The 27,808-nt window shown below is 39.6% G+C and overlaps 3 protein-coding genes across 3 annotated transcripts in view; all 3 read left to right on the forward strand.

Annotated features, from left to right (window-relative positions):
- LOC116754977 (bile acid-CoA:amino acid N-acyltransferase-like) overlaps positions 1–17,197 on the forward strand; it is a 62,517-nt gene extending 45,320 nt beyond the window's left edge. Inside the window, 2 exon segments of the mRNA XM_032633861.1 lie at positions 16,439–16,505; positions 16,508–17,197. Coding sequence (XP_032489752.1) covers positions 16,439–16,505; positions 16,508–17,034 — 594 coding nt within the window. The 3' untranslated portion in view covers positions 17,035–17,197.
- LOC116755489 (UPF0472 protein C16orf72-like) lies at positions 9,076–9,777 on the forward strand. The gene has a single exon (XM_032635047.1). It carries the CDS (start codon positions 9,190–9,192, stop codon positions 9,775–9,777), a length of 588 nt encoding a protein of 195 aa, XP_032490938.1. The 5' UTR covers positions 9,076–9,189.
- Positions 17,198–20,599: 3,402 nt separating the features above from the next.
- LOC116755602 (acyl-coenzyme A amino acid N-acyltransferase 2-like) overlaps positions 20,600–27,808 on the forward strand; it is a 28,765-nt gene continuing 21,556 nt past the window's right edge. The window contains exon 1 of the mRNA XM_032635303.1: positions 20,600–20,676. The gene's annotated coding sequence lies outside the window, so the exon portion shown is untranslated. The remainder of the gene's footprint in view (positions 20,677–27,808) is intronic.

Here is a 27,808-nt window from a genome sequence, read left to right on the forward strand (position 1 = left end):
GATCTTGCTGTGATTTATGTCATAGAGTGTTCTACCTATGTTTTCCTCTAAGAGTTTTATAGTGTTTGGCCTTACATTTAGGTCTTTAATCCATTTTGAGTTTATTTTTGTGTATGGTATTAGGGAGTGTTCTAATTTCATACTTTTACATGTACCTGTCTGGTTTTAGCAGCACCACTTATTGAAGAGGCTGTCTTTTCTGCACTGTATATTCTTGCCTCCTTTATCAAAGATAACAGGACCATATATGCATGGGTTTATCTCTGGGCTTTCTATCCTGTTCCATTGATCTATATTTCTGTTTTTGTGCCACTACCATACTGTCTTGATTACTGTAGCTTTGTAGTATAGTCTGAAGACAGGGAGCCTTATTCCTCCAGCTCCACTCAGGATTGCTTTGGCTATTCGGGGTCTTTTGTGTTTCCATACAAATTGTGAATTTTTTTTTTCTAGTTCTGTGAAAAATGCCAGTGGTAGTTTGATAGGGATCACATTGAATCTGTAGATTGCTTTGGGTAGTAGAGTCATTTTCACAATGTAGATTCTTCCAATCCAAGAACATGGTATCTCTCTCCATCTGTTTGTATCATCTTTAATTTCTTTCATCAGTGTCTTATAATTTTCTGCATACAGGTCTTTTGTCTCTTTAGGTAGGTTTATTCCTACATATTTTATTGTTTTTGTTGCAGTGGTAAATGGGAGTGTTTTCTTAATTTCACGTTCAGATTTTTCATCACTAGTGTAAAGGAATGCCAGAGATTTCTGTGCATTAATTTTGTATCCTGCTACTTTATCAAATTCATTGATTAGCTCTAGTAGTTTTCTGGTAGCATCTTTAGGATTCTCTATGTATAGTATCATGTCATGTGCAAACAGTGACAGCTTTACTTCTTTTCCAATTTGGATTCCTTTTATTTCCTTTTCTTCTCTGATTGCTGTGGCTAAAACTTCAAAAACTATGTTGAATAATAGTGGTGAGAGTGGGCAACCTTGTGTCCTTCCTGATCTTAGTGGAAATGGTTTCAGTTTTTCACCATTGAGGACGATGTTGGCTGTGGGTTTGTTATATATGGCCTTTATTATGTTGAGGAAAGTTCCCTCTATGCCTGCTTTCTGGAGGTTTTTAATCATAAATGGGTGTTGAATTTTGTCAAAAGCTTTCTCTGCATCTATTGAGATGATCATATGGTTTTTCTCCAAATTGTGAATATGGTGTATCACATTGATTGATTTGCGTATATTGAAGAATCCTTGCATTCCTGGCATAAACCCCACTTGATCATGATGTATGATCCTTTTAATGTGTTGTTGGATTCTGTTTGCTAGTATTTTGTTGAGGATTTTTGCATCTATGTTCATCAGTGATATTGGCCTGTAGTTTTATTTCTTTGTGACATCTTTGTCTGGTTTTGGCATCAGGGTGATGGTGGCCTCGTAGAATGAGTTTGGGAGTGTTCCTCCCTCTGCTATATTTTGGAAGAGTTTGAGAAGGATAGGTGTTAGCTCTTCTCTAAGTGTTTGATAGAATTCGTCTGTGAAGACATCTGGTCCTGGGATTTTGTTTGTTGGAAGATTTTTAATCACAGTTTCAGTTTGAGTGCTTGTGATTGGTCTGTTCATATTTTCTATTTCTTCCTGGTTCAGTCTCGGCAGGTTGCACCTTTCTAAGAATTTGTCCATTTCTTTCAGGTTGTCCATTTTATTGGCATAGAGTTGCTTGTAGTAATCTCTCATGATCCTTTGTATTTCTGCAGTGTCAGTTGTTACTTCTCCCTTTTTATTTCTCATTCTATTGATTTGAGTCTTCTTCCTTTTTTTCTTCATGAGTCTGGCTAATGGTTTATCAATTTTGTTTATCTTCTCAAAGAACCAGCTTTTAGTTTTATTGATCTTTGCTATTGTTTCCTTCATTTCTTTTTCATTTATTTCTGATCTGATCTTTATGATTTCTTTCCTTCTGCTAACTTTGGGGTTTTTTTGTTCTTCTTTCTCTAATTGCTTAGGTGCAAGGTTAGTTTGTTTATTTGAGATGTTTCCTGTTTTTTAAGGTAGGATTGTATTGCTATAAACATCCCTCTTAGAACTGCTTTTGCTGCATCCCATAGGTTTTGGGTCATCATGTCTCCATTGTCATTTGTTTCTAGGAATTTTTTGATTTCCTCTTTGATTTCTTCAGTGATCACTTCGTTATTAAGCAGTGTATTGTTTAGCCTCCATGTGTTTGTATTTTTTACAGATCTTTTCCTGTAATTGATTTCTAGTCTCATAGCTTTGTGGTCGAAAAAGATACTTGATAAGATTTCAGATTTCTTAAATTTCCCAAGGCTTGATTTGTGACCCAAGATATGATCTATCCTGGAGAATGTTCCATGAGCACTTGAGAAAAATGTGTATTCTGTTGTTTTTTGGATGGAATGTCCTATAAATATCAATTAAGTGCATCTTGTTTAATGTATCATTTAAACTATCATTAGCTTGTGTTTCCTTATTTATTTTCATTTTGGATGATCTGTCCATTGGTGAAAGTGGGGTGTTAAAGTCCCCTACTATGAATGTGTTACTGTCGATTTCCCCTTTTATGGCTGTTAGTATTTGCCTTATGTATTGAGGTGCTCCTATGTTGGGTGCATAAATATTTACAGTTGTTCTCTCTTCTTCTTGGATTGATCCCTTGATCATTATGTAGTATCCTTCTTTGTCTCTTGTAATAGTCTTTATTTTAAAGTCTATTTTGTCTGATATGAGAATTGCTACTCCAGCTTTCTTTTGGTTTCCATTTGCATGGAATATCTTTTTCCATCCCCTCACTTTCAGTCTGTATGTGTCCCTAGGTCTGAAGTGGGTCTCTTATAGGCAGCATATATAAGGGTCTTGTTTTTGTATCCATTCAGCCAGTCTGTGTCTTTTGGTGGGAGCATTTAGTCCATTTACATTTAAGGTAATTATCGATATGTATGTTCCTATTCCCATTTTCTTAATTGTTTTGGGTTTGTTATTGTAGGTCTTTTCCTTCTTTGTGTTTCTTGCCTAGAGAAGTTCCTTTACCATTTGTTGTAAAGCAGGTTTGGTGGTGCTGAACTCTCTCAGCTTTTGCTTGTCTGTAATGGTTTGAATTTCTCCATCAGATCTGAATGAGATCCTTGCTGGTTAGAGTAATCTTGGTTGTAGGTTTTTCTCCTTCGTCACTTTAAATATGTCCTGCCCTCCCTTCTGGCTTGCAGAGTTTCTGCTGAAAGATCAGCTGTTAACCTTATGGGGATTCCCTTGTGTGTTATTTGTTGTTTTTTCCTTGCTGCTTTTAATATGTTTTCTTTGTATATAATTTTTGATAGTTTGATTAATATGTGTCTTGGCATGTTTCTCCTTGGATTTATCCTGTATGGAACTCTCTGTGCTTCCTGGAGTTGAGTGACTATTTCCTTTCCCATTTTAGGGAAGTTTTCAACTATAATCTCTTCAAATATTTTCTCAGTCCCTTTCTTTTTCTCTTCTTCTTATTGGACCCCTATAATTTGAATGTTGGTGCGTTTAATTGTCCCAGAGGTCTCTGAGACTGTCCTCAGTTCTTTTCATTCTTTTTTCTTTATTCTGCTCTGCAGTAGTTATTTCCACTATTTTATCTTCCAGGTCACTTATCTGTTCTTCTGCCTCGAGTTATTCTGCTATTGATGCATTCTAGCATATTTTTAATTTCATTTATTGTGTTGTGCATCATTGCTTGTTTCCTCTTTAGTTCTTCTAGGTCCTTGTTAAATGTTTCTTGCATTTTTCTATTCTATTTCCAAGATTTTGGATCATATTTACTATCATTATTCTGAATTCTTTTTCAGGTAGACTGCCTGTTTCCTCTTCATTTTTTAGGTGTGGTGGGTTTTTACCGTGCTCCTTCATCTGCTGTGTGTTTTTCTGTCTTCTCATTTTGCTTAACTTACTGTGTTTGGAGTCTCCTTTTCGCAGGCTGCAGGTTTGTAGTTCCTGTTATTTTTGGTGTCTGTCCCCAGTGGGTAAGGTTGGTTCAGTGAGTTGTGTAGGCTTCCTGGTGCAGGGGACTAGTGCCTGTGTTCTGGTGGATGAGGCTGGATCTTGTTTTTCTTTTGGGCGGGTCCACGTCTGGTGGTGTGTTTTGGGGTGTCTGTGGCCTTATGATTTTAGGCAGCCTCTCTGCTAATGGATGGGGCTGTGTTCCTGTCTTGCTAGTTGTCTGGCATAGGGTGTCCAGCACTGGAGCTTGCTGGTCATTGAGTGAAGCTGGGTGTTGGTGTTGAGATGGAGATCTCTGGGAGATTTTCACTGTTTGATATTACATGGAGCTGGGACATCTCTTCTGGACCAGTGTCCTGCATTTGGCTCTCCCACCTCAGTGGCACAGCCCTGACGCCTGGCTGGAGCACCAAGAGACTGTCCTCCACACGGGTCAGAATAAAAGGGAGAAAAAATAGAAAGGAAGGAAGAAAGAAAGAGGATAAACTAAAATAAAGTAAGATAAAATAAAGTTACTAAAATAAAAAACAATTATTAAGGAAAAAAATTTTCAAAGTAAAGAAAAAAAATATGGACGGACAATACCCTAGGACAAATGGTGAAAGCACAGCTATACAGACAAAATATCGCAGAGAACCATGCACATATACACTCACAAAAAGAGGAAAAGGGGAAAAAATAATATATCTTGCTCCCAAAGTCCACCTTCTCAATTTGGGATGATTTGTTGGCTATTCAGGTATTCCACAGATGCAGGGTACATCAAGTTGACTGTGGAGTTTTAACCCACTGCTTCTGAGGCTGCTGGGAGAAATTTCCCTTTCTCTTCTCTGTTCGAACACCTGCCGGCGTTCAGCTTTGGATTTGGCCCCGCCTCTGTGTTTAGGTCGCCTGAGGGCGTCTGTTCTTCGCTCAGACAGGACAGGGTTAAAGGAGCTGCTGATTCGGGGGCTCTGGCTCACTCAGGCCTTGGGGAGGGAGGGGTACGGATGCGGGGCGAGCCTGCGGCGGCAGAAGCCAGTGTGCTGTTGCACCAGCCTAAGGCATGCCATGCGTTCTCCCAGAGAAGTTGTCCCTGGATCCCGGGACCCTGGCAGTGGCGGGCTGCACAGGCTCCCGGAAGGGGAGCTGGGGATAGTGACCTCTGCTCGCACACAGGCTTCTTGGTGGCTGCTGCAGCAGCCTTATCGTCTCATGCCCGTCTCTGGGGTCCATGCTGATAGCCGCGGCTCGTGCCTGTCTCTGGAGCTCCTTTAAGCAGCGCTCTTAATCCCCTCTCCTCGCACACCGGGAAACAAAGAGGCAAGAAAAAGTGTATTGTCTCCTCGGCAGGTCCAGACTTTTTCCCAGACTCTCTCCCGGCTAGCCGTGGCGCACTAGCCCCCTTCAGTCTGTGTTCACGCCGCCAACCTTAGTCCTCTCCCTGGGATCCAAGCTCCAAAGCCCGAGCCTCAGCTTCCAGCCGCCGCCCGTCCTGGCAGGTGAGCAGACTAGCTTCTCGGGCTGGTGAGTGCTGGTCGGCACCCATCCTCTGTGCAGGAATCTCTCCGCTTGGCCCTCCGCACCCCTGTTGCTGCGCTCTCCTCCGTGGCTCTGAAGCTTCCCCCCTCCGTCCCCCGCAGTCTCTGCCCGCGAAGGGGTTTCTAGTGTGTGGAAACCTTTCCTCCTTCACAGCTCCCTCCCACTGGTGCAGGTCCCGTCCCTATTCTTTTTTCTGTTTTTTCTTTTGCCCTACCCAGGCACGTGGGGAGTTTCTTGTCTTTTGGGAGGTCTGAGGTCTTCTGCCAGCGTTCAGTAGGTGTTCTGTAGGAGCTGTTCCACGTGTAGATGTATTTCTGATGTATCTGTGGGGAGGAAGGTGATCTCCGTGTCCTACTCTTCTGCCATCTTCTCCTGTCTCTCTCAGTGGTTTTAACTGAAAGAGCTGGGGCCTAATGACTTTAAGGCAAGGCAGGTATCCCCATATTACAGGGTCCAGTTGCTGGCTATAATACCCTATGGGTCAATGGTGGTCCCTGTGTTATGGGATGAGTACCCCAAGGATATTTCCTTTTTCATATACAAAAAGGAAAAAGCGAATCTGATAATTGGGATGCCCCAGGGCAGGTGGGTTCTTCAAACTCTCCTTTAAGGCCTTAAAAGCTACGTCATCTGATTTTTCCCATTAAATTTCGCTGGGGTTGTTATTCTTGAATAAAACATACAGAGGTTTGGCCGTAAGAGAGAAATTTGGGATCTCATTTCAGCATAACCAACTAACCCAAGAAATAGTCACAGATAGTGTTTAGTTTGGGGTTTTGGGAAACTTAGGACACTATAAAGTTTACCTGGATATAGGTGTAGTTCTTGTTCTGATATCAGATGCCCTAAACCTGGGTTCGGACAAACTGCAGTTTTTCTTTGGTAATTTTATGTCCCTTTGAGGCTAAAAGCTTTAGCAAGTGGATGCTGTCTTCCTATGAGGAGGCTTGAGAAGTAGAACAAAGAAGCAAATCATCCACATATTGCAACAAAATAGAACCTCTAGGGTAATTTATATCATCCAGATCAGCCTTCAGGATTTGAGAAATAAGGAATCAGTTAAACCTGAGGCATTAGTGTCCAAGTGAATTGTTTTTCTTCCCAAGTGAAGGCAAAAGTTATTGGCTGGCTTGGTCAACTGGAATACTAGAGAATGCACTGCATAAATCAATTACAGTAAAGAATTCACTTCCAGTGAGAATGGATGTTAGTAACATATGAGGGTTAGGAACAACAGGGGGTCGAGGGATAACAGTGTTGTTTATTACTTGGAGGTACTGGATGAACCTCCATCCTGGGTCCTTAGGTTTTCTCACAGGTTAAATAGAAGTATTAGAAAGATTAGTACAGGGATAATGGTGTCTTGAGACCTGTAATCTTCTATTATGGGCTTCATGCCTTGAAGGGCTTCTTTACTTATAGGGTATTGATTAATTCTGGGAAGAGGTTTTGAGGGACTTATCTGAATCGTGATGGGAGGCATGCTGTAAATTTTGCCAGTATCAGGTGGAGATTTTGTCCGTAGGAGGGTGGTAGCTGATTCAATAGGGACAAATAATCAGAGTTTTCAGAATCAGCTCTAGGACTGTCAGAGCTGAAGCAATTAAAGATGTCAAAGGGTGATTTAATTTACATGATTGGTTACTTTGATGACTATTGTCAAATCTAGAATTACTTCCTCCCTTTGGGATAAAGAAACTCTGCCATGCATACTTCTTTAAGAAGTATGACCTAATAAATGGATAAGGGCAGAGGAACTAAGGACAAAAGGGTGTGTATCTCTCAAAGGGCCTAAACAAAAGGGAATAGGTTCAGAGATAGGAAGCTCTTGGGGTTCATTAGAGATCCCACTGTTTGAACTGTTTTAGTACTCCAAGGCAGGGACTGCTTTGTAGTAGTGGCACTGAGTACCAAGATTGTGGTTCCACTGTCAGTTAGGACTGGAAGAGATTCATCCCCAATCTGGAGAAATGTTTCTCCAATTCTATTAAGTGGGAAGATTAGGAAGAGCCCCTGTAGTCCCCCTGAGCCCCATTGTTGAGAATTCAGAGGACATTGGAAAGACTGGTTAGAGGGCAGAAGGTGCCTAAAATGCTTAAATTTGTAACAGTCTTTTTTCTGACATCCTGGCTCTTTGTGACAATAGCTCTTTGTGGCAAACTGGGAGGGTTTTGGTTTCATTTAGGGACCTTCGTTTGCTGGAGTTGAAGATTAAGAATTTCAGTGGTTTTTCATTGAGGTGACTCATTTAGAGTGAGAGACAGCTGGTTTGCCAGATTCACTAGACTCTGGAGTGGAAAACTCTAGTTTCCCATCCCATCCTGGTTCTTTTTACTAGAAGGGAATGGTCCTGGTTCAGCCCATTAATAAATATAAAGTTTAACGCTATCTGAGTGGAATCAACCTCTAAAAGAAGATCAGAATTTTCTTTAAAAATAATCTGAAGTCGATTGTAATAGTCATGAGCAGATTCATCAGGTTTTCATGTAAAAGCCTGAATTTTGTTCCAATCAACAGGTTTTGAAAAAGTCACCTAGCAATTGCCCAAGCTTGATCATATGTAAGTTAGCAGGTTGGTCTCCGTGTTTTACTCTTAGGTGTTGATGGAAATAATCAATAACAATCTGTAATAGGAATAGAAAAGAGTTTTATTTGCCAAACTGAGGACTGTAGCCCAGGAGACAGCCTCTCAGATAACTCTAAGAAACTGCTCAGTTGAAGCACGGTTTTTAGCATAGTCGTGTACCTTATCAGAGCAAAGAACATACATCAAACACGACAGGGGTATATTCTTCAAGTGTCCAAAACAGACAGGTTTAGTATATAGAGAGTGAGACAACAGGACCCTGGTGTCTGGGAAGTGAACCTTTTCTTTGAGGGCGTGTTAATATGGATGTCATAAGAAGGGAGTTTTTTTATCCTTATCTTCAAAACAGACATTCTTTAATGGTTAAAGCAGATGTGTTGTGCTCATCCCCCCCTCCCCCCGCCGCCTTAGGTTGGCTCGGATGCAACCACTGTCAGCTCCTCCCCCTCCTTCCCCGTCTTCACCCTTCCTTTCACTCCCTTCCCCTTGCTCTTTGGTTACGTCAGGCGGACACGCCGATGAGCCAATCACGGCGCTGCGTTTAGAGGCCGGCAAGCGGAACCGGTCGGATTGGACCAATAGAAGCCCTCGGATCCGGCGCGCCCCAACCGGGCAGGGGAGCCGGGGTCGAGTTGGCGGTGCTTCCCCGTCAGCATGTGGGCGGGGACCAGCAACCGCAGAGGCGTCGACGACGGCGTCAGCGACGACTACGTTTCTCAGTGTTTAGGGTAGGCTCGGCGGTGCCAGCAGGGCTACGCGGAGTTGTCGGCGGTGGCCGTAGGGAGGCCGCGGCGCCATGGCGGGGCGGTAGACGTGCTCAGGCCGGCGAGGCGAGAGGCGGCGGTGTTCATCCGGTCCGCAGCGCACTTCGGCAGGGGCCGGGGGTGGGGAGGACCGGGTCGGGGGTCGTCCCGGGCAGCGCGGGGCCGCGGGGCGGGGCTCGCAGGCCGTCGGGGTGCAGGAGGCCTGGGCCGCCGCGAGGAGCCGCCGCAGGCCGCTGGGCCCCGACGCCGGGCCGCTCGACGACGACGCTCCCGCGGGGGCCCCGCCTTAGCAGGGCGCGGCCGCGGCGGCTGCGAGGCCGCGGTAGGCCGCGGAGGATGGAGGAGCGGAAGGAGGAGGGCAAGGCCGAGATCCAGGAGCACGGGCCCGAGCACTGGTTCTCCAAGTGGGAGCGGCAGTGCCTGTCCGAGGACGAGCAGTTGCCCCCTGAGCTGCAGGAGGAGGCGGCGGCCGCCGCACAGCCCGAGCACAAGCAGCAGAAGCTGTGGCAGCTCTTCCAGAACTCGGCCACCGCCGTGGCCCAGTTCTACAAAGACCGAGTGTGTCAGCAGCCAGGACTTTCTCTTTGGGTTCCCTTCCAAAATGCAGCCACTGCCGTCACCAACCTTTACAAAGAAAGCGTGGATACCCATCAGCGAAGTTTTGATATTGGAATTCAGGTTGGCTATCAGCGACGCAATAAAGATGTGTTGGCTTGGGTTAAAAAGCGCAGAAGAACTATTCGTAGAGAAGATTTGATCAGCTTCCTGTGTGGAAAAGTTCCTCCACCGCGAAACTCTAGAGGTCCCCCAAGACTGACTGTAGTTTCCCCTAACCGAGCTACTTCAGCGGAAACTAGCTCATCTGTAGAGACTGATTTGCAACCCTTCCGGGAAGCCATAGCTCTGCATGGTAAAGCCGTTTAAAAATACTTCTTCGGAAAAATGGTTAGGAGTGTGCCTGTGGACCCAATTTCACATTTAGGTTTAGGTCCAGATATATTGTCTGTTTTTTGTCTATTCTAGTTACTACTTGCTCTAGAAATGTTTAAATAGAATGTAAGCTAAGAACTTATATGGGCAATTTTTGAATGTTAGCCAGCCTATCCTAAAAAAAATGTTTTAAGAAAGTTAGTTTGAGCTGATTGGTGTTACAATAACAGCATTTTTTGCAACACTGATTAGAATTTATTGCTTTACACACTTATATTGTACATGTTTCCTTACTCTTCTGAGTCAAAGAGGAAGTTCTTGTGTCTTAAGAATACTATTGCATTTATAATTACCTGGAGAGCCTAGTCAGTTACGGGCAAGTAAGGCAGATAACTGTTGGGCTCCCTTTGACACCTTAGGTTATTGAGTGTGCCTGTAGAACCTGAGCGTTGATGACCCAAGAGGGAGTGGACAGATGTAAGAATAATTAACTTGACTTTCCTTATGTCTTTTGTCCCTTAGGGCCTTGCTTTGATAGGACTGTTAGAGAACAGGTCCATCACCATCTCCCCAGGCCAGACCTGCCATAAAAAGACATTCTTGGCTGAGGGGTTTAAGTATTATTGGAGAAGCCTGGGGTATGTAGTCAGGAAGTTTGTTGTTGCTTGTTCTCTAATACAGGCTTCCAGATAGAACTGGGAGAGGTACTTATAGGACATTCAATACTGCTGTAAAAATAAAACAACAAAATTATAAGACTTGGTTGAAGCCAAGAGGAAAACATGGATTGTACAAGTGACTAAACAGATAGAAGTAATTAGTGAGTTAGGTCATGAGTCCTGTTAAAAGTTAACATATTTCTGAGCCATAGTGTAGGTCATCTAAAATAAAATAACCTGGTGATAAAAACTGGGATGTATACAAAGGGCTTCTATATCATCGAAGCTTTAATGCTTACAGAGATTCTTGTTCTCTTTGGCAAACATTGATTCTTTATCTAAAACCCCATTCAGAACGTGGGAGTTGGAAAAAGTGTTGTTTTTTTTTCCCCTCCTGATTGTGAGTTTGTTTACGATAAGTTAAAAACACAAAAACATTTTATTGCAAGAAAGTCCATGATGTATGGATGCAGTACGTAAGACTGCTTGCTGTTTCTAATATAGTGGAATAGTTGATGCTGTCAGAAAGTTTGAAACTCAGGCAAAATAGAGATTGATCTGTTCCTAATGAATTAGAGTTTCACATCTTTTACCATTGTTTGAAAAAAATTACTAGAAGTGTACATAGTTTGTCAGATTAATTTTAGTGCATGGTAGTATTTGATGTAGTTGTGTTTTCCTTAAGCATTTTGATTTCCTTTGTCATCAAGTGGATTTATGATTCATTCCATATTTCTCTTGTTGAAGTGTCTTTTTTTCTGTATTGTACTCCACTATAGAAGGTAGTTTTAAGAAGCATAAATGCCACTCTTGTTATAAAATCTTAATGCAGTTGTACACATTGTAAAAAGGGCAAGCTAGCAGCCCTCCCCCCTCCAACTACTACTATATTCTCCACATCCCATTACATTTTCTTAAATTGAAAAAAAAAAAAAAAAAGCAGATGTGTTGTGTGTGTTTGACAGGCTGTTTTAGTTCACACAAAGTTCAAGCTGAACAATGTATAAGCCGAGATGACTTCTCCATACCTCAATGTGTGAAAATTTTCTCCATCAGAGGGAACTTAGGATTTTCCCAATTAGGAGTTTTCATCTAATGCTGGGCCTGGCATTCACCGACAAGCATATAAACTAGTAGATATACGTTAGAAAAACCAGGTTTATAAGTTTGAATGACTATATTAAATTACTTACCAAACCTGTGAGGATCTTTGGTTACTTTGGGAAAATCTTTGACTGTGGCTCACAGTTCAGCTTTAGTTCAGGAAATATAAAAAATAAAGGCTTTGCATCCTCAGAAGGCTTAGTTTTAAAGGGACTGGCTCTGATAAGTTCAGAGAAAAAGGGTATGGGGAGAGTTTCAGAGAAAAAGGGTATTTGGTAAGAGAATTCATATGAATAAATTGAGGGTATGGAGGAGGTGTAGGTGGCTTTGAAGGGAAGGAGGAAAATGGTGCCTGGGGCAGAGTCTGGGCATGAGTGAGGGAGGGAGACAAGATGGCATCAGAGGCAAAGGCTGAGATGAAGAAGCCAAAGAAGAGTTTGAGGCTTCAGGAGCCATTTTATCTTTTTAAATCATTCATTTGCCTCAGTTAATCTTAAAATCTTATTTTGCAGAGAGGCAATTGTAGACTCCTGATAATGTTAGGAAGTCACTATGGATGAAAAATTAATCAACAGTTGATCTTAAGGAGAAATAGAGAACTTTATTCAAGCCAACCTGAGGATTTTAACCCAGGGGACAGTCTTTCAGAAAGGAAAAGGACTGTTCCTTTTGAGGACTGTTCCACTTGTTTAGAAGTCAAAGGCACAGTTATATACATTCTCAAAACAAAGGATCATACATCAAAATGGCACACTGATGTTTTATATAAAGTTCACCAAAGATATATAGTCCAAAAACTGACACCATTTCCACTAAGATCAGAAACAAGACAAGGTTGCCCACTCTCACCACTATTATTCAACATAGTTTTGGAAGTTTTAGCCACAGCAATCAGAGAAGAAAAAGAAATAAGGGAATCCAAATCGGAAAAAAAGAAGTAAAGCTGTCACTGTTTGCAGATGACATGACACTATTCATAGAGAATCCTAAAGATGCTACCGGAAAACTACTAGAGCTAATCAATGAATTTGGTAAAGTTGCAGGATACAAAATTAATGCATAGAAATCTCTTGCATTCCTATACACTAATGATGAAAAATCTGAAAGAGAAATTAAGGAAACACTCCCATTTACCACTGCAACAAAAACAATAAAATACCTAGGAATAAACCTACCTAAGGAGACAAAAGACCTGTATGCAGACACTGATGAAAGAAATTAAAGATGATACAAACAGATGGAGAGATATACCATGTTCTTGGATTGGAAGAATCAACATTGTGAAAATGACTGTACTACCCAAAACAATCTACAGATTCAATGCAATCCCTATCAAACTACCACTGGCATTTTTTACAGAACTAGAACAAAAAATTTCACAATTTGTATGGAAACACAAAAGACCCCGAATAGCCAAAGCAATCTTGAGAAAGAAAAATGGAGCTGGAGGAATCAGACTCCCTGACTTCAGACTATACTACAAAGCTACAGTAATCAAGACAGTATGGTAGTGGCACAAAAACAGAAATGTAGATCAATGGAACAGGATAGAAAACCCAGAGATAAACCCATGCACATATGGTCACCTTATCTTTGATAAAGGAGGCAAGAATATACAGTGGAGAAAAGACAGCCTCTTCAATAAGTGGTGCTGGGAAAACTGGACAGCTACATGTAAAACTATGAAATCAGAGCACTCCCTAACACCATACACAAAAATAAACTCAAAATGGATTAAAGACCTAAATGTAAGGCCATACACTATCAAACTCTTAGAGGAAAACGTAGGTAGAACACTCTATGACATAAATCACAGCAAGATCCTTTTTGACCCACCTCTTACAGAAATGGAAATAGAAACAAAAATAAATGAGACCTAATGAATCTTAAAAGCTTTTGCACAGCAAAGGAAACCATAAACAAGATGAAAAGAACCCTCAGAATGGGAGGAAATATTTGCAAATGAAGCAACTGACAGAGGATTAATCTCCAAAATTTACAAGCAGCTCATGAAGCTCAACATCAAGAAACCAAACAACCCAATCCAAAAATGGGTAGAAGACCTAAATAGACATTTCTCCAAAGAAGATATACTGATTGCCAACAAACACATGAAAGGATGCTCAACATCACTAATCATTAGAGAAATGCAAATCAAAACTACAATGGGGTATCACCTCACACCAGTAGAATGTCCATCATCAAAAACTCTACAAACAATAAATGCTGGAGAGGGTGTGGAGAAAAGGGAACCCTCTTGCACTGTTGGTGGGAATGTAAATTGATACAGCCACTGTGGAGAACAGCATGCAGGTTCCTTCAAAAACTACAAATAGAACTACCATATGACCCAGCAATCCCACTACTGGGCATATACCCTGAGAAAACTGTAATTCAAAGAGTCATGTACCACAGTGTTCATTGCAGTGCTATTTACAATAGCCAGGACATGGAAGCAACCTAAGTGTCCATCAACAGATGAATGGATAAAGATGTGTCACATATATACAATGGAATATTACTCAGCCATAAAAAGAAACAAAATTCAGCTATTTGTAATGAGGTGGATGGACCTAGAGTCTGTCATGCAGAGTGAAGTAAGTCATAAAGAGAAAAACAAATACTGTATGCTAACACATATATATGGAATCTAAAAAAAAAAAAAGTGGTTTTGAAGAACCTAGGGGTGGACAGAAATAAAGACTCAGACATAGAGAATGGACTTGAGGATATGGGGAGGGGGAAGGTAAGCTGGGACGAAGTGAGAGAGTGTCATGGACTTATATATACTACTAAATGTAAAATAGATAGCTAGTGGGGAGCAGCTGCATCACATGGGAAGACCAGCTCCGTGCTTTGTGACCACCTAAAGGGGTGGGGCAGGGAGGTTGGGAGGGAGACGCAAGAGGGAGGAGATATGGGGACATATGTATATGTATAGCTGATTCACTTTGTTATAAAGCAGAAACTAACACACCATTGTAAAACAATTATACTCCAATAAAGATGTTAAAAAATTAAAAAAAAAAGGATGTTGTCTTTCAGGGAGTTACATTGCTGGTGTATGAAGAAGGGAAAAGGTTCATCTTTATGGTCAAGCAGGCATTCCTGCTTTGAGGCAATTTGGTTAATGTATAATCAGGTGCACGTTGCACATAGGGAGGGCCCAATACAGACAGGGACTATGTTACGCTTAAATTTTCTTGTCTGGACTCAAAACGTAAATTTTATTCCATCACCTCAAAATACCAGTCAGAATAGACATCCCATTCAGTCCTGAAGATTTTTGAGCTCTTGTAATCCAATTTGGTTTTAAGAAAATAAGTTCAGGGATTTCAAAATTACCCATAATGGCCATTGATATTCTAAATTGCCTGTGGTCAGGTCAGTCCATTTAATTAGAAATGTGCATGAGGAAGAACCAAGGTTTTTAAATATAAAATTGGCTAGAGTCTCAGTGCGGGGGAGGGGGTGTGCCCTCAAAATATTTATATAACTGGGATCCCTTTTCTCAGAGATTTTTCTCTAGAGTAATAGAATAATTTTCCAACAGCTTAAACAATTTACAGCTCAATTTAAACAGCTTGCATTCACAGTGTCTGCAGGCCTAATACCAGCCAGTTCTAAGGGAACAGCTTGGTCCTGGAGGAGCCAGGCCAAAGGCTTCTCAGCTAGTTCCCATGGAACAGCTCCTATTCCAAAGGAAGGGCTGATGGCTGAACTGACTGAGTTTCAGTGAAACAGCGCCTGTACCTGAAGGAACTCAGCTGACAGCTTCTCGGCCAATTTCAGTTGAAACTGTCTGATCTCAGAATCAGATTGAAGTGTCAAAAGAATACTTGCACACAGAGCAAGGCCTTAACCAGAAACAATGAAACTTTAAAATAGATCCCGCACACAGCCTGAAGAGCTTCAAATGCAAAGAGGTGTCAACTGAAAAAAAAAAGAAAATAAGAAAAAAGAAAAGCACAACCTCAAATTTGAGAATTATGTTTTTGTGACAGACAAACTGAGGGCTTAAGCCCAGGAACAGTCTCTCAGCTCTGAGGGACTGCTCTGAAGAGGTAAGGGAGAAGCCAGGATATGTAGGAGTTTTGCAACAAAAACCTGGTACAGCAAAAGATTACTATTAATTAAATAAAACCAGACATCTCAAGTTAATGAATTTAGTGCTTTTCTAAGTACAGGAAGATGCAATAGTCTGGGCTCACTGAAATCATTCCTTTGATATGCACCTCAGCTATCTAAAGCCAGCATCCTCTTTGTTTCCATCCCAAGTTTCCTCAGGGCTCTCCGTGGGGGGTTGGGGGTGGGCAGGTGCGGCTGTAAATGACTGATGGCTTGATGGCCACAACATCTTTTGTTTACTGATATGGCAGACCACATTCTTATTCTACAGACCACAAGGACTCGAATCCAGGAGAAAGATGTACCCTCAAACTCCAGGGTCAGCAAGAGAAGCACTGAGCAACAAAGGGCTCAACCATGGATACTGCAACTCTTTGCTCGCCAGCCCTAGAACCTTTGGGGGTCTCCTCTGGCCTTGTATGAGCCACCAAATGTTGCCCTAAAACAAATAGAATGCCAGATATTTCTCCAGCAAAGATGGAGTTATTCAGGATCGGCTGAGATTGCAATTTGGGGTCTGAAACCATGGTGAAGCATGTGCAAGTCCCTGCACAGCAAGGGAAGGAGAAGGATTTTCTGGAGGGGAAAAGGAAGATGGGAGGGCTTACGGTAAACAAAGAGCCCAAGGCTTTTCACTGGCTGAGTTCTTGCCTGGAAAGAAGAGCAGTCTTTCTACCTTTTGGGTTCTGCTGTTGTTGCAGGGTGTGAGAGCTCCCCCTTCTGGTCTCCGGATTGTATTTAATTGGGGTTTTTGTTTTTTACAGGTCCTTAGCCTGGGTATTGGGGTAGTCTCCATGTCCAAAACAGCAGAGACTGGACTCTCCATGGCTATTCACTAAAGCAAGTCACAGCTGCCGCGCTTATTAACGGGCCCAACTTTATTCTTGACATTCCACAGGTATATCATGGTCACATAAATCAGCTCTGGCCATTCTCTCCTCATTCACTATCCATCAGTACCTTAGGATTAGTAGAGTTACAGCACATTTTTGAGGATACTAGAGCTGAAGCCAGTGAGACATTTTTTCTCCCCATTGAAAAGGCCCAGGGACATTTCCTCTTCATTGTGGGAGAAGAAGATATGAATGTCAACAGCAAAGTATATGCAGGGCAAGCCACAGAACAGCTGAGGAGACATGGGAAGAATGACTGGACCCTGCTGTCTTACCCAGGGGTAGGCCACCTGATAGAGCCCCCCTACTCCCCACCGTGCTGTGCCTGGAGGATCTCCAATCTCCACCTCTTCATGCACTGGGGAGGAGAGGTGATCCCACATGTAGCTGCACAAGAACGTTCTTGGAAGGAGATCCAGAAGTTTCTCAGGAAACACCTTATTCCAGTTGTGACCAGTTGTCTCTGAGAAGAGCAAATATTTCTGGAAATACAGAAGCAATAGGATGCTTTACCAGCCTCCATTTGATTTTCATGGAACAATGCTTTTGACCTCTTCTTGTAAGAAGGAAGTTATGGCAAGAGAAGGCAGGAGGACTGCGAATGGTATGCTTTGACTTTGGAAAGGGAAAAATGGCTTCCTCTTAATCTAATATAAACTGAGGCGTTTATGTTTTTAGAAATATAAACTAAGAGCTCTGCCTGTTCTAAAATATTTCAGTTTACAATTACAGCAATTCTTAGGGAAAAAAATTACCAAAAATGAACCACAGAATCCCCTGGCTTGTAAAACAATCTTGAATAGAATCAGGTGCTGATGAGTGATTTCTTCTTTATTTTTAAATTTATTTATTTTATTTTATTTATTTTTGGCTGCATTGGGTCTTCGTTGCTGTGCGCGGGTTTTCTGTAGTTGTGGCGAGCGGGGGCTACTCTTTGTGGTGGTGCGCTGGCCTCTCATTGCAGTGGCTTCTCTCACTGCCAGGCACAGACTCTAAGCACGTGGGCTTCAGTAGTTGTGGCTCGCGACCTCTATAGCACAGGCTCAGTAGTTCTGGCACACAGGCTTAGTTGCTCTGTGGCATGTGGGACCTTCCAGGATTAGTGCTTGAACATGTGTCCCCTGCCTTGGCAGGTGGATTCTTCTTTATTTTTTTTTATGGTTTTCTACTCTTTTTGTGTGTGTGTGTATATTCACTTTTTTTTTATCATCTTTATTGGAGTATAATTGCTTTACAATGGTGAGTTTCTGCTGTATAACAGTGAATCAGCTATACATATACATATATCCCCATATCTCCTCCCTCTTGCGTCTCCCTCCCACCCTCCCTATCACCCCCCTCTAGGTGGTCACAAAGCATGGAGCTGGTCTCCCCATGTGAAGCAGCTGCTTCCCACTAGCTATCTATTTTACATTTGGTAGTGTATGTATGTCCATGCCACTCTCTCACTTCATCCCAGCTTACCCTTCCCCCTCCCCATATCCTCAAGTCCATTCTCTATGTCTGCGTTTTTATTTCTGTCCACCCCAGATTCCATATATATGTGTTAGCATACAGTATTTGTTTTTCTCTTTCTGACTTATCTCACTCTGTATGACAGACTCTAGGTCCATCTACCTCACTACAAATAGCTGAATTTTGTTTCATTACATCCTTAGATAGGATGTAATGAGTGACTGTGTCTGTGTTCCAGTTAAATTTTATTTATGAACACCAATGTTCATAAATAATTTTCTATTTTTTTCCAAGTATTTACAAATGTAAAAAACATTCTTAGGGGCTTTCCCGGTGGCGGAGTGATTGAGAGTCCGCCTGCCGATGCAGGGGACAGGGGTTCGTGACCCGGTCCGGGAAGATCCCACATGCCGCGGAGCGGCTGGGCCCGTGAGCCATGGCCGCTGAGCCTGCGCGTCCGGAGCCTGTGCTCCGCAACGGGAAAGGCCACAACAGTGAGAGGCCCGCGTACCGCAAAACAAAAAACATTCTTAGTTCTGGGCAGCAGAAAAAAGGGTTGTAGGCTGGATTTGGTTTGCAGGGCATAGTCTGATGACCATGGGTATGGAGCAATGCCAATTAGTTTGTCCAAGGTCAAATTGGAGGTATGTTCTCTAAAGAGCAAGTCACAGGCCAGATATTCCTGAGCTACTGAATTGCAGTGGATCGAAGTAGAGGAGATTGATGGATAATCAAGGTGAAAATGAAGCAGTACAAAAGTATTTTGAATCATTTTGTAGGTATGATGGGGAGCCAATAAATAGAGTAATAGAAGCCACATGAGGACACTTCAGTTTTATCTGCCTAAACTCTTATTATTTTATCTGCTTTCTGATACCCTCTCTGTTTAGAGTAAAATTATTCCATTCAATATGTGTGGGGCTGTTAGCCTCCCTCCTCTCTCAGTCACAGAAGTTTTCACATTTCTGAGACCTGGCCAATCAGAATACCTCACTCCTTTAATTATAATAATCATGTAATTGCAATGGCTAATACCCCCTATGAGTTTTACTATGTATTAGTTATATATGTTACATGCTATATATATTAGTTATATATGCAATATGCTATATAATAGTTATTGTAATGAGTATAATCAGTTTAATTTTTCTTGTTTCCTGTTTTGGACTTTAGGAAGAATGTTGGTGTTTGGCCTGCTATATACCCTTGATTTATATTTTATGTATTTTTCTTTTAAACCAGGAAGGTTTGGGATTTTTTAAGTGTTTTTTCAGCATTGCTAGAAAAAATCATATGGTTTTCTCTGTAGATCTATTAATATGATGAATTATTTTTCTAGTATTGAATCATCTTTATATTTGTAGACTAAAACTCAGTTAGTCATGATGTTAATTAACAATAAATAAAATCAAACTTTTTTTGTGGGGTGTTTTTGGTCAGGTATGATATCAATGTTGTACGTGTTTCATAAAAAGAATTAACAAGTTTTCCTTTTTTCCTATAGTAGTTTAATTAGGACAGAAATTATCTCTTCTTTAAAAGCTAGTTGCTCTATCCTGGGTATTACATTGTTCCTGGCAATTTTTTTTAAAAGACAATCTGGATTTTTATTGATATTTAGTATATTATATCTTTCTATATTATAGTGGATATTTTCAATCCAAATAAATTCTTTATATATGTATATATACTTTTTTGCATTCTATATATCAGAAAAATCAGAAACATTTAAGATTTAAATTAAACTATATGATAAAGTCTAAAAAATATAACAAAGTAAAAGAAAAAATCCCAGTTCTGGCATATTAATGTTGCTAGAGTTAAAACAAATGAATTCTACATTAATTTTATTTAATTTTTGAAATTATACAAACAAAACTTTATAGAACATTCTGGCTTTTTTTTTTATTGTGGCAAATAGACAAAACATAAAATTGTCACTTTAACCATTTTATATGCTGAATTATACAGTGGTTTTAAGTACATTCATATTGTTGTGCTACCATCACCATTATCCATCTCCAGAAGTTTTTCCTAATTGAAACTCAAAGCCCATTAAACAATAAGTCCCCATTTCCCACTGCCCCAATCTCTGGTAACCATCTTTCTGGTTTTTGTTTCTACGAATTTAACTACTCTTTATATAAATGGAAACACACAATATGTGTCCTTTTGTGCCCAGCTTGTTTTACCTTCAAGATTCATTTATACTGTAGCCATGTGTCAGAATTTGCTTCCTTTTTAAGACTGAATAATATTCCACTGTATGTATGTATACCAAAATTTTGTTTATCCATTCATCCATCAATGGACATTTGGGTTCATGTGACATTTTGGCTATTGTGAATAATGCTGCTATGAATGTTGGTGTATAAATATGTGAGTCCCTTTTTTCAATTCTTTTGGGTATATAAATGGAACTGCTAGATCATATTGTAATTCTATGTTTAATTTTTTGAGGAACCATCATACTGTTTTCCACTGTGACTATATCATTTTATGCTTCCACTATCAACGCACAATTGTTTCAACATCTCCACATCCTCACCCACACTTGTTATTTTCTGTTGTTTTGAAAGTACCTGTTGTGGCCGGGTATACCTTGAGTGAGGTGGCTTTATTCAGCTGAGGTAATCCCTGAAGAAGACTGACAGGTAAGATTTATCTCACAGCAGTACTTCCAGCAGCTGGATTGTAAATCCTTTATTCCCGTAGGAGGATCACAGCATCACTGTGTCCACCGCATTGGCTTTCTGAGTTGTTACATATGGGTTCCCCCTCTCTATTTCTGAAATTTCCCTCTCTGCCTCACCTGGAGTTTAACCTTCTCAAAGCCATCCCTCTTCTAGTGGGGCTGTCTCTTTCTGAGAGTAAATATTCATAATTTGTTAGACTTATATGTCTTTTAGGTCACTGAAAGTGTGTGTGTTAGTTTTTGTTGTTGTTTCCCATTTGTAATTTACTGATTTTCAGGAGAAGGGAAGATTTAGAACTAAGCAGCCACCATATTCTTATTGAAACTGAAAGTTAGGAAAATTCGTATAATTATCTTCAGGGTTTTTTTCAAGTCTTTGGGATTATTTGGATGTAGCTGGAAGAAGAAAGAGAAATGTAGCGTGATTCCCAGGTTTTGACTCAGGAAACTTGCCGGATGGACAACATTCATTGAGATAAAAAGTGTATATAAAAGAGAATGTCTCAGAAGGTGAAGAATTTGGTTTTGGATATGTTAAATTGGAGATAATTGTCTTATGTTCAGAAGGAGATAGAATCTGGTCACAGGAGATATGCCTGAGTTGGAGATATCAATCTGAAGTGCTCAGCAGTTAAATAGGAAATCACCCAGGGAGAGAACATGCAGTATGAGGAGGGATGAGTGTCAAGGAGAGATTGCTGAGAAAACAATAAAATTTAATGGACAGGATAAGAAACAGGAACCTACAGAGAGGGCTAAGGAGGGCTAGTTGGAGAGGGTGAAGACATGCCAGATATGAATCATTTCACAGAAACTAAAGAAAGAAAGTCATAAGAAGCTGGATATGACTACTGTACAGCGTAGGAAACCAAATTCAAGAGGAAGTCTTCAAGAGGAAGACTAAAAAGCTTTCATGAGATTTGAAAATTAAAAAATTCTTGGTGAGCTATTTTATTGGGATAGGACAGAAAGTAGAGTGCAGCTGGCTGAGTGAATTAGAAAACAGGAGGTAGAGATTATGTGTTGCAAAACTCCCAGGCAAAACAAACTGGCTCATGATTTGTGTTTTGTTTATGGTACATGTTTTGTTTTTGTTATTAATTTTAAGTTAATATTGTTGGCCCTGGAGGTATCTTGGAATGGTAGCTGAATCACAAATTAATAAAGAAGAGATGGTGTGTTAATGTGTATAAGCTTGAGCTAGAAGCATCTGAAATTTAAAAAGCCTTTCTCACTATTGCAGAGATTGGCACTAGCCTTGAGGTACTGTTCAGAAGAAACCCATATTCCCCAAAGTACACATTTATTACCTCAAAGTCCTATCCCCTAGTTTCTGATATTTGACCCAAGTCTAAACATCAAGCTCTGTCATTAAAAAATTAACTAAATTGTATTTGTCATTTAGATTTCAATTTCACATGTATATAAATGACATTATATGAAAAACATTCATCCAAATTTTTTCTAATACTTTGGGAAATAACATACTTGTATGTTATTTCAAGTGATCCTTGCCATATTGTCCACTCTATATTTACTAGAGGCTTACATTTTACTTCTAGAATCAAGAGTCAAAGTTATAATGCCAAGAAAAAGAAACATACCTCCTCTTAGCTTTAAGCAATGGTGGGGTTGTGTGTACATAAAATCATATTGAGCAGATGCTCACTAAACATTTTTCCTTAAACCCCACAATGCAATATTTTAATTTTTGCTTTAAGGAATCTGATGCATTTTAAAGAAAACTAAAGAGAAAAATGGTCTTTTATATTTACCCATATTTTTATTTTTCTAGTGTACTTTATTACTGCCTGAATATTTGACTTTCTATTTGCTAAGATTTTTCTTCTGCATGAAGAACTTCATTTAACAATTCTGCTGGCAATAAATTCTCAGTTACTTTCATCTGAAAGTGTCTTCATTCTTGAGTGATATTTTCACTAGATAAAGAATTCTGGGTTGACATTACTTTTTTTTTTTTTTTTTTTTTTTTTGCGGGTACGCGGGCCTCTCACTGCTGCGGCCTCTCCCGTCGCGGAGCACAGGCCCCGGACGCGCAGGCCCAGCGGCCATGGCCCACGGGCCCAGCCGCTCCGCGCCATGCGGGATCCCCCCGGACCGGGGCACGAACCCGCGTCCCCTGCACCGGCAGGCGGACTCCCAACCACTGCGCCACCAGGGAAGCCCGACATTACTTTTAAAGATGTAATTCTACTGTCTTTGTCACCTTACTTCCGTTTCTGATTAGAAGTTAGCCATCAGAATGTTGTTCATCCACATGTAATGTGTCATTTTTTTCTGACTGCTTTCAAAATTTTCTGTTTATCTATGTTTTGGTATTTAGAATATGATCTTCCTAGGTGTGATTTTCTCTGAACCTGTCTTGCTTGGGGTTCACTTCTTGAGATCTATGAATTAGATCTTTCCCCAAATATTGGGGAATTTCAGATATTATTTTTTCAAATAATTTCTCTGCTTTATTCTCTTTTCTTCTTCTAGGAATGTGAATGAACACTTGCACTTTAAACTTTTCTCTGGATATTTCCCAGAAATCCCTAAGACTTCTTTTTACCCGTTTTCTTTTCAATTTTTTTTCTGTCCTTCAGGTTGGATAATTTCTGTTGGTGAGTTCTCAAGTTTTTGACCCTTTTTTTCTAACTCCAGTCTTCTATTAAACCCATCTTATGTTTTTCCCCCAAATATTTAACTTTTTTTTAGTTCTACTATTTCCTTTTTTTTGGTATATTTTATTTTATTCTTTTAAATTAAAAAAACCTTTCTTTAAATATAGGTCATTTACAATATTGTGTTAGTTTCAGGTGTGCAGAGTGATTCAGTGATACATACATATATAGATTCTTTTTTCATATTCTCTTCCATTATAGTTTATTACAAGATATTGAGTATAGTTTCCTGTGCAATACAGTAGGTCATTGTTCATTTTCTATTTTATATATAGTAGTGTGTATATTTTAATCCCAAACTCCTCATTTATCCCTGCCCCCCTCCTCTTTGGTAACCATAAGTTTGTTTTCTATGTCTGTGAGTCTGTTTCTGTTTTGCAAATAAGTTCATTTATATCATTTTTTTTAGATTCTGCATGTAAGTGATATCATATAATCTTTGTCTTCCTTCACTTAATATGATAATCTCTAAGTCCATGCATGTTGCTGCAAATGGCATTATTTCATTCTTTTTTATGGCTGAGTAATATTCCAGTATGTGTGTGTGGTGTGTGTGTGTGTGTGTGTTGTGTGTGTTTGTGTGTGTGTGTATCTTACACTAAGTTTATATATATACACACACACACACATATATATATATATTATATCTTTATCCATTCATCTGTTGATGGATATTTAGGTTGCATCCATGTCTTGGCTATTGTAAATACTGCTGCAGTGAACATAGGGGGTACATGTATCTTTTTGAATTATGTTTTTTCTCTGGATATATGCCCAAGAGTGGGATTGCAGGATCATATGGTAGCTCTATTTTGAGTTTTTTAAGGAACCTCATTACTGTTCTCCATTGTGGCTGTACCAATTTACATTCCCACCAACAGTGTAGGAAGGTTCATTTTTCTCCACATCCTCTCCAGCATTAATTATTTGTAGACTTTTTGGTGTTGGCCATTCTGGCTGGTGTGAGGCGGTGCCTCATTGTAGTTTTGATTTGCATTTCTATGATAACTAGTGATGTTGAGCATCTTTTCATGTGCCTTTTGGCCATCTATATGTCTTCTTTGGAGTAATGTCTTTAGAAAGCCCTGAAATAAACCCATGCACATATGGTCAATTAATCTATGACAAAGGAGAGAAGAATATACAATGGAGAAATGACAGCTTCAATAAGTGGTGCTGGGAAAACTGGACAGCTACATGTAAAACCTACACCATACAAAAAAACTCAAAATGAATTAAAGACCTAAATGTAAGACCAGATACTATAACACTCCTAGAGGAAAACATAGGCAGAATATTCTTTGACATAAATTGCAGCAATATCTTTTTCGATCTGTCTCCTAGGATAATGGAAATAAAAACAAAAATAAACAAATAGGACCTAATTAAAAACTTTTGCCAAGCAAAGGAAATCATAAAACAAAAAGACAACTTACAGAATGGGAGAAAATATTTTCAAACAATGTGACCAACAAGGGATTAGTCTCCAAAATATATAAACAGCTCATACAGCTCAATATCAGAAAAACAAACAACCCAATCAAAAAATGGGCAGAAGATCCATGTGTCTGTTTTTTGTGCCAGTACCATACTGTTTTGATTATTATAGCCTTGCAATATAGTCTGAAGTCAGGAAGCATGATAACTCCAGCTTTGTTCTTCTTTCTCCAAACTGTTTTGGCTATTTAGAGTCTTTTGTGGTTCCATACAAATTTTAGAATTATTTTTTCTAGATGTGAAAAATGTCACTAGTATTTTGATAGGGATTGCCTTGAACCTGTAGATTGCTTTGGATAGTATGGACATTTGAACAATAATAATTCTTTCAACCCATGAATATGGAATATGTTTCCATTTATTTGTATAAATGTTCAATTTCTTTCATCAATGTCTTATAGTTTTTCAGAGTAAGAGGTCTTTCACCTCTTTGGCTAAATTTATTCCTAGGTATCTTATTATTTTTGATGTAATCATAAATGGGATTGTTTTCTTGATATTACCTTCTTTATAGTTCACTATTAATGTACAGAAATGCAAAAGATTTCTGTATATTAATTTTGTATACTGCAACTTTACTGAATTCATCTATTAGTTCTAATAGTTTTTTGGTGGAATCTTTAGGGTTTTCTATATATAGCATCATGTTGTCTGCAAACAAATAGTGATAGTTTTACTTCTTCCCTTACAATTTGGATGACTTTTGTTTCTTTTTCTTGTTTGATTGCTGTGACTAGGACTTCCAATACTATGTTAAATAAAGTGGCAAGAGTGGGCATACTTATCTTATTCTTGATCTTAGAGGAAAATCTTTAACTTTTATTTAACTTTTATTTAACTTCTTTTAACTGGGTTTGTCATGGATGACTTTTATTATGTTGAGGTATGTTTCCTGTACACCAACTTTGTTGAGAGTTTTTATCATGTATGGATGTTGAATTTTGTCAAATGCTTTTTCTGCATCTATTGAGAAGATAATGTGATTTTTTTTTTTTTTTTTCGGTACACGGGCCTCTCACTGTTGTGGCCTCTCCCGTTGCGGAGCACAGGCTCCAGACGCGCAGGCTCAGCGGCCATGGCTTGCTCCGCGGCATGTGGGATCTTCCCGGACCGGGGCACGAACCTGTGTCCCCTGCATCAGCAGGTGGACTCTCAAACACTGCGCCACCAGGGAAGCCCGATAATGTGATTTTTATCCTTCATTTTTTTTAACGTGGTGTATCACATTGATTGACTTGCAGAATTTGAACCATCCTTGCATCCCTGTAGCAAATCCCACTTGATCATAATATTTAATTCTTTTAAAGTATTGTTGAATTCGGTTTGCTAATATTTTGTTGAGGATTTTTGCATCTATGTTCAGGGATATTGGTCTGTAATTTTATTTTATTTTTTGTAGTGTCTTTGTCTGGTTTTGGTATCAGGGCAATGCTGGCCTTGTAGAATGAGTTTGGAAGTGTTCCCTCCTCTTCAATTATTTGGGAATAGTTTGAGAAGAGAAGGTATTAAGTCTTCTTTAAATGTTTCATAGAATTCCCTTGTGAAGCTGTCTATTCTTAAATTTTAAAAAAATTTTGTTTGTTGGGAGGTTTTTTTTAAAAATTTTTATTGGAGTATAGTTGAGGTACAATGTTGTGTTAGTTTCAGGTGTACAGCAAAGTGAATCAATTATACATACACATATATCCACTCTTTTGTTGATTCTTTTCCCATATAGGCTTATTGGGAGTTTTGGAATTACTGATTCAATTTCACTACTGTAGTCAGTATGTTCAGATTTTCTATTTCTCCCTCATTCAGACTTGGAAGATTTCATGTTTCTAGGAATTCATTTGTTTCCTCTATGTTGTCCAATTCATTGCTGTATACTGTTTATAATATTCTCTTATGATTGTATTTTTGTGATATCAGTTGTAACTTCTCCTCTTTCATTTGTAATTTTACGTATTGGTGCTCTTTCTCTCTTTTTTTTTAATGAGTCTGGCTAAGTTTATCATTTTGTTATCCTTTCAAAAAACTAGCTCTTATTTTCATTGATCTTCTCTATTGTTTGTTTTTATCTCTATTTTATTTAGTTCTGCTTGATAGTTATTATTTCCTTCCTTGTGCTAACTTTGGGCTTTCTTTGTTCTTCTTTTTTTTATTCCTCTAGGTAGAAAGTTAGATTTATTTGAGATTTTTCTTATTTCCTGAGGTAGGCCACAAAGACACTACAAAAAATAAAATAAAATTACAGACCAATATCCCTGAACATAGATGCAAAAATCCTCAACAAAATATTAGCAAACCGAATTCAACAATACTTTAAAAGAATTAAATATTATGATCAAGTGGGATTTGCTACAGGGATGCAAGGATGGTTCAAATTCTGCAAAGTCAAGGCCATCATTCTTAATTTCCCTTTTAGAACTGCTTTTTGCTATGTTCCATAGATTTTGAAGCATCATGTTTCTATTTGCATTTGTCTCAAGGTATTTCTTATTTCCTCTTTGATTTCTTCATGGACCCAGTGATTTTTAGCAACATGTTGTTTAGTCTCCATGTGTTTGTGTTTTTCCAGTTTTCTTCCTGTAATTGATATGTAGTTTCATACCATTGTGGTCAGAAAAAATGCTTGATATGATTTCAATCTTCTTAAACTTATTTATTTATTTATTATTTTGACTATGTCGATCTTAGTTGCGGCAACACGGGATCTTTGTTGAGTCATGCAGGATCTTTCATTGCAGCGTGTGGGCTTCTCTCTAGTTGTGCATGTGGGTTTTCTCTTCTCTATTTGTGGCACGCAGGCTCCAGGGCAACATGGGCTCTGTAGTTGTGGCATATGGGCTCTAGAGCACGTGGGCTCTGTAATTTGTGGTATGCAGGCTCTCTAGTTGAGGCATGCAAGCTCAAGAGTTGTGTTGTGCT

Source organism: Phocoena sinus, chromosome 6 (assembly GCF_008692025.1).
Source record: "Phocoena sinus isolate mPhoSin1 chromosome 6, mPhoSin1.pri, whole genome shotgun sequence".
In the NCBI taxonomy this organism is placed as follows: Eukaryota; Metazoa; Chordata; class Mammalia; order Artiodactyla; family Phocoenidae; genus Phocoena; species Phocoena sinus.

Coding starts and splice junctions, on each gene's coding strand:
- LOC116755489 (XM_032635047.1), top strand. CDS start 9,190: ATGGAGGAGCGGAAGGAGGAGGGCAAGGCCGAGATCCAGGAGCACGGG.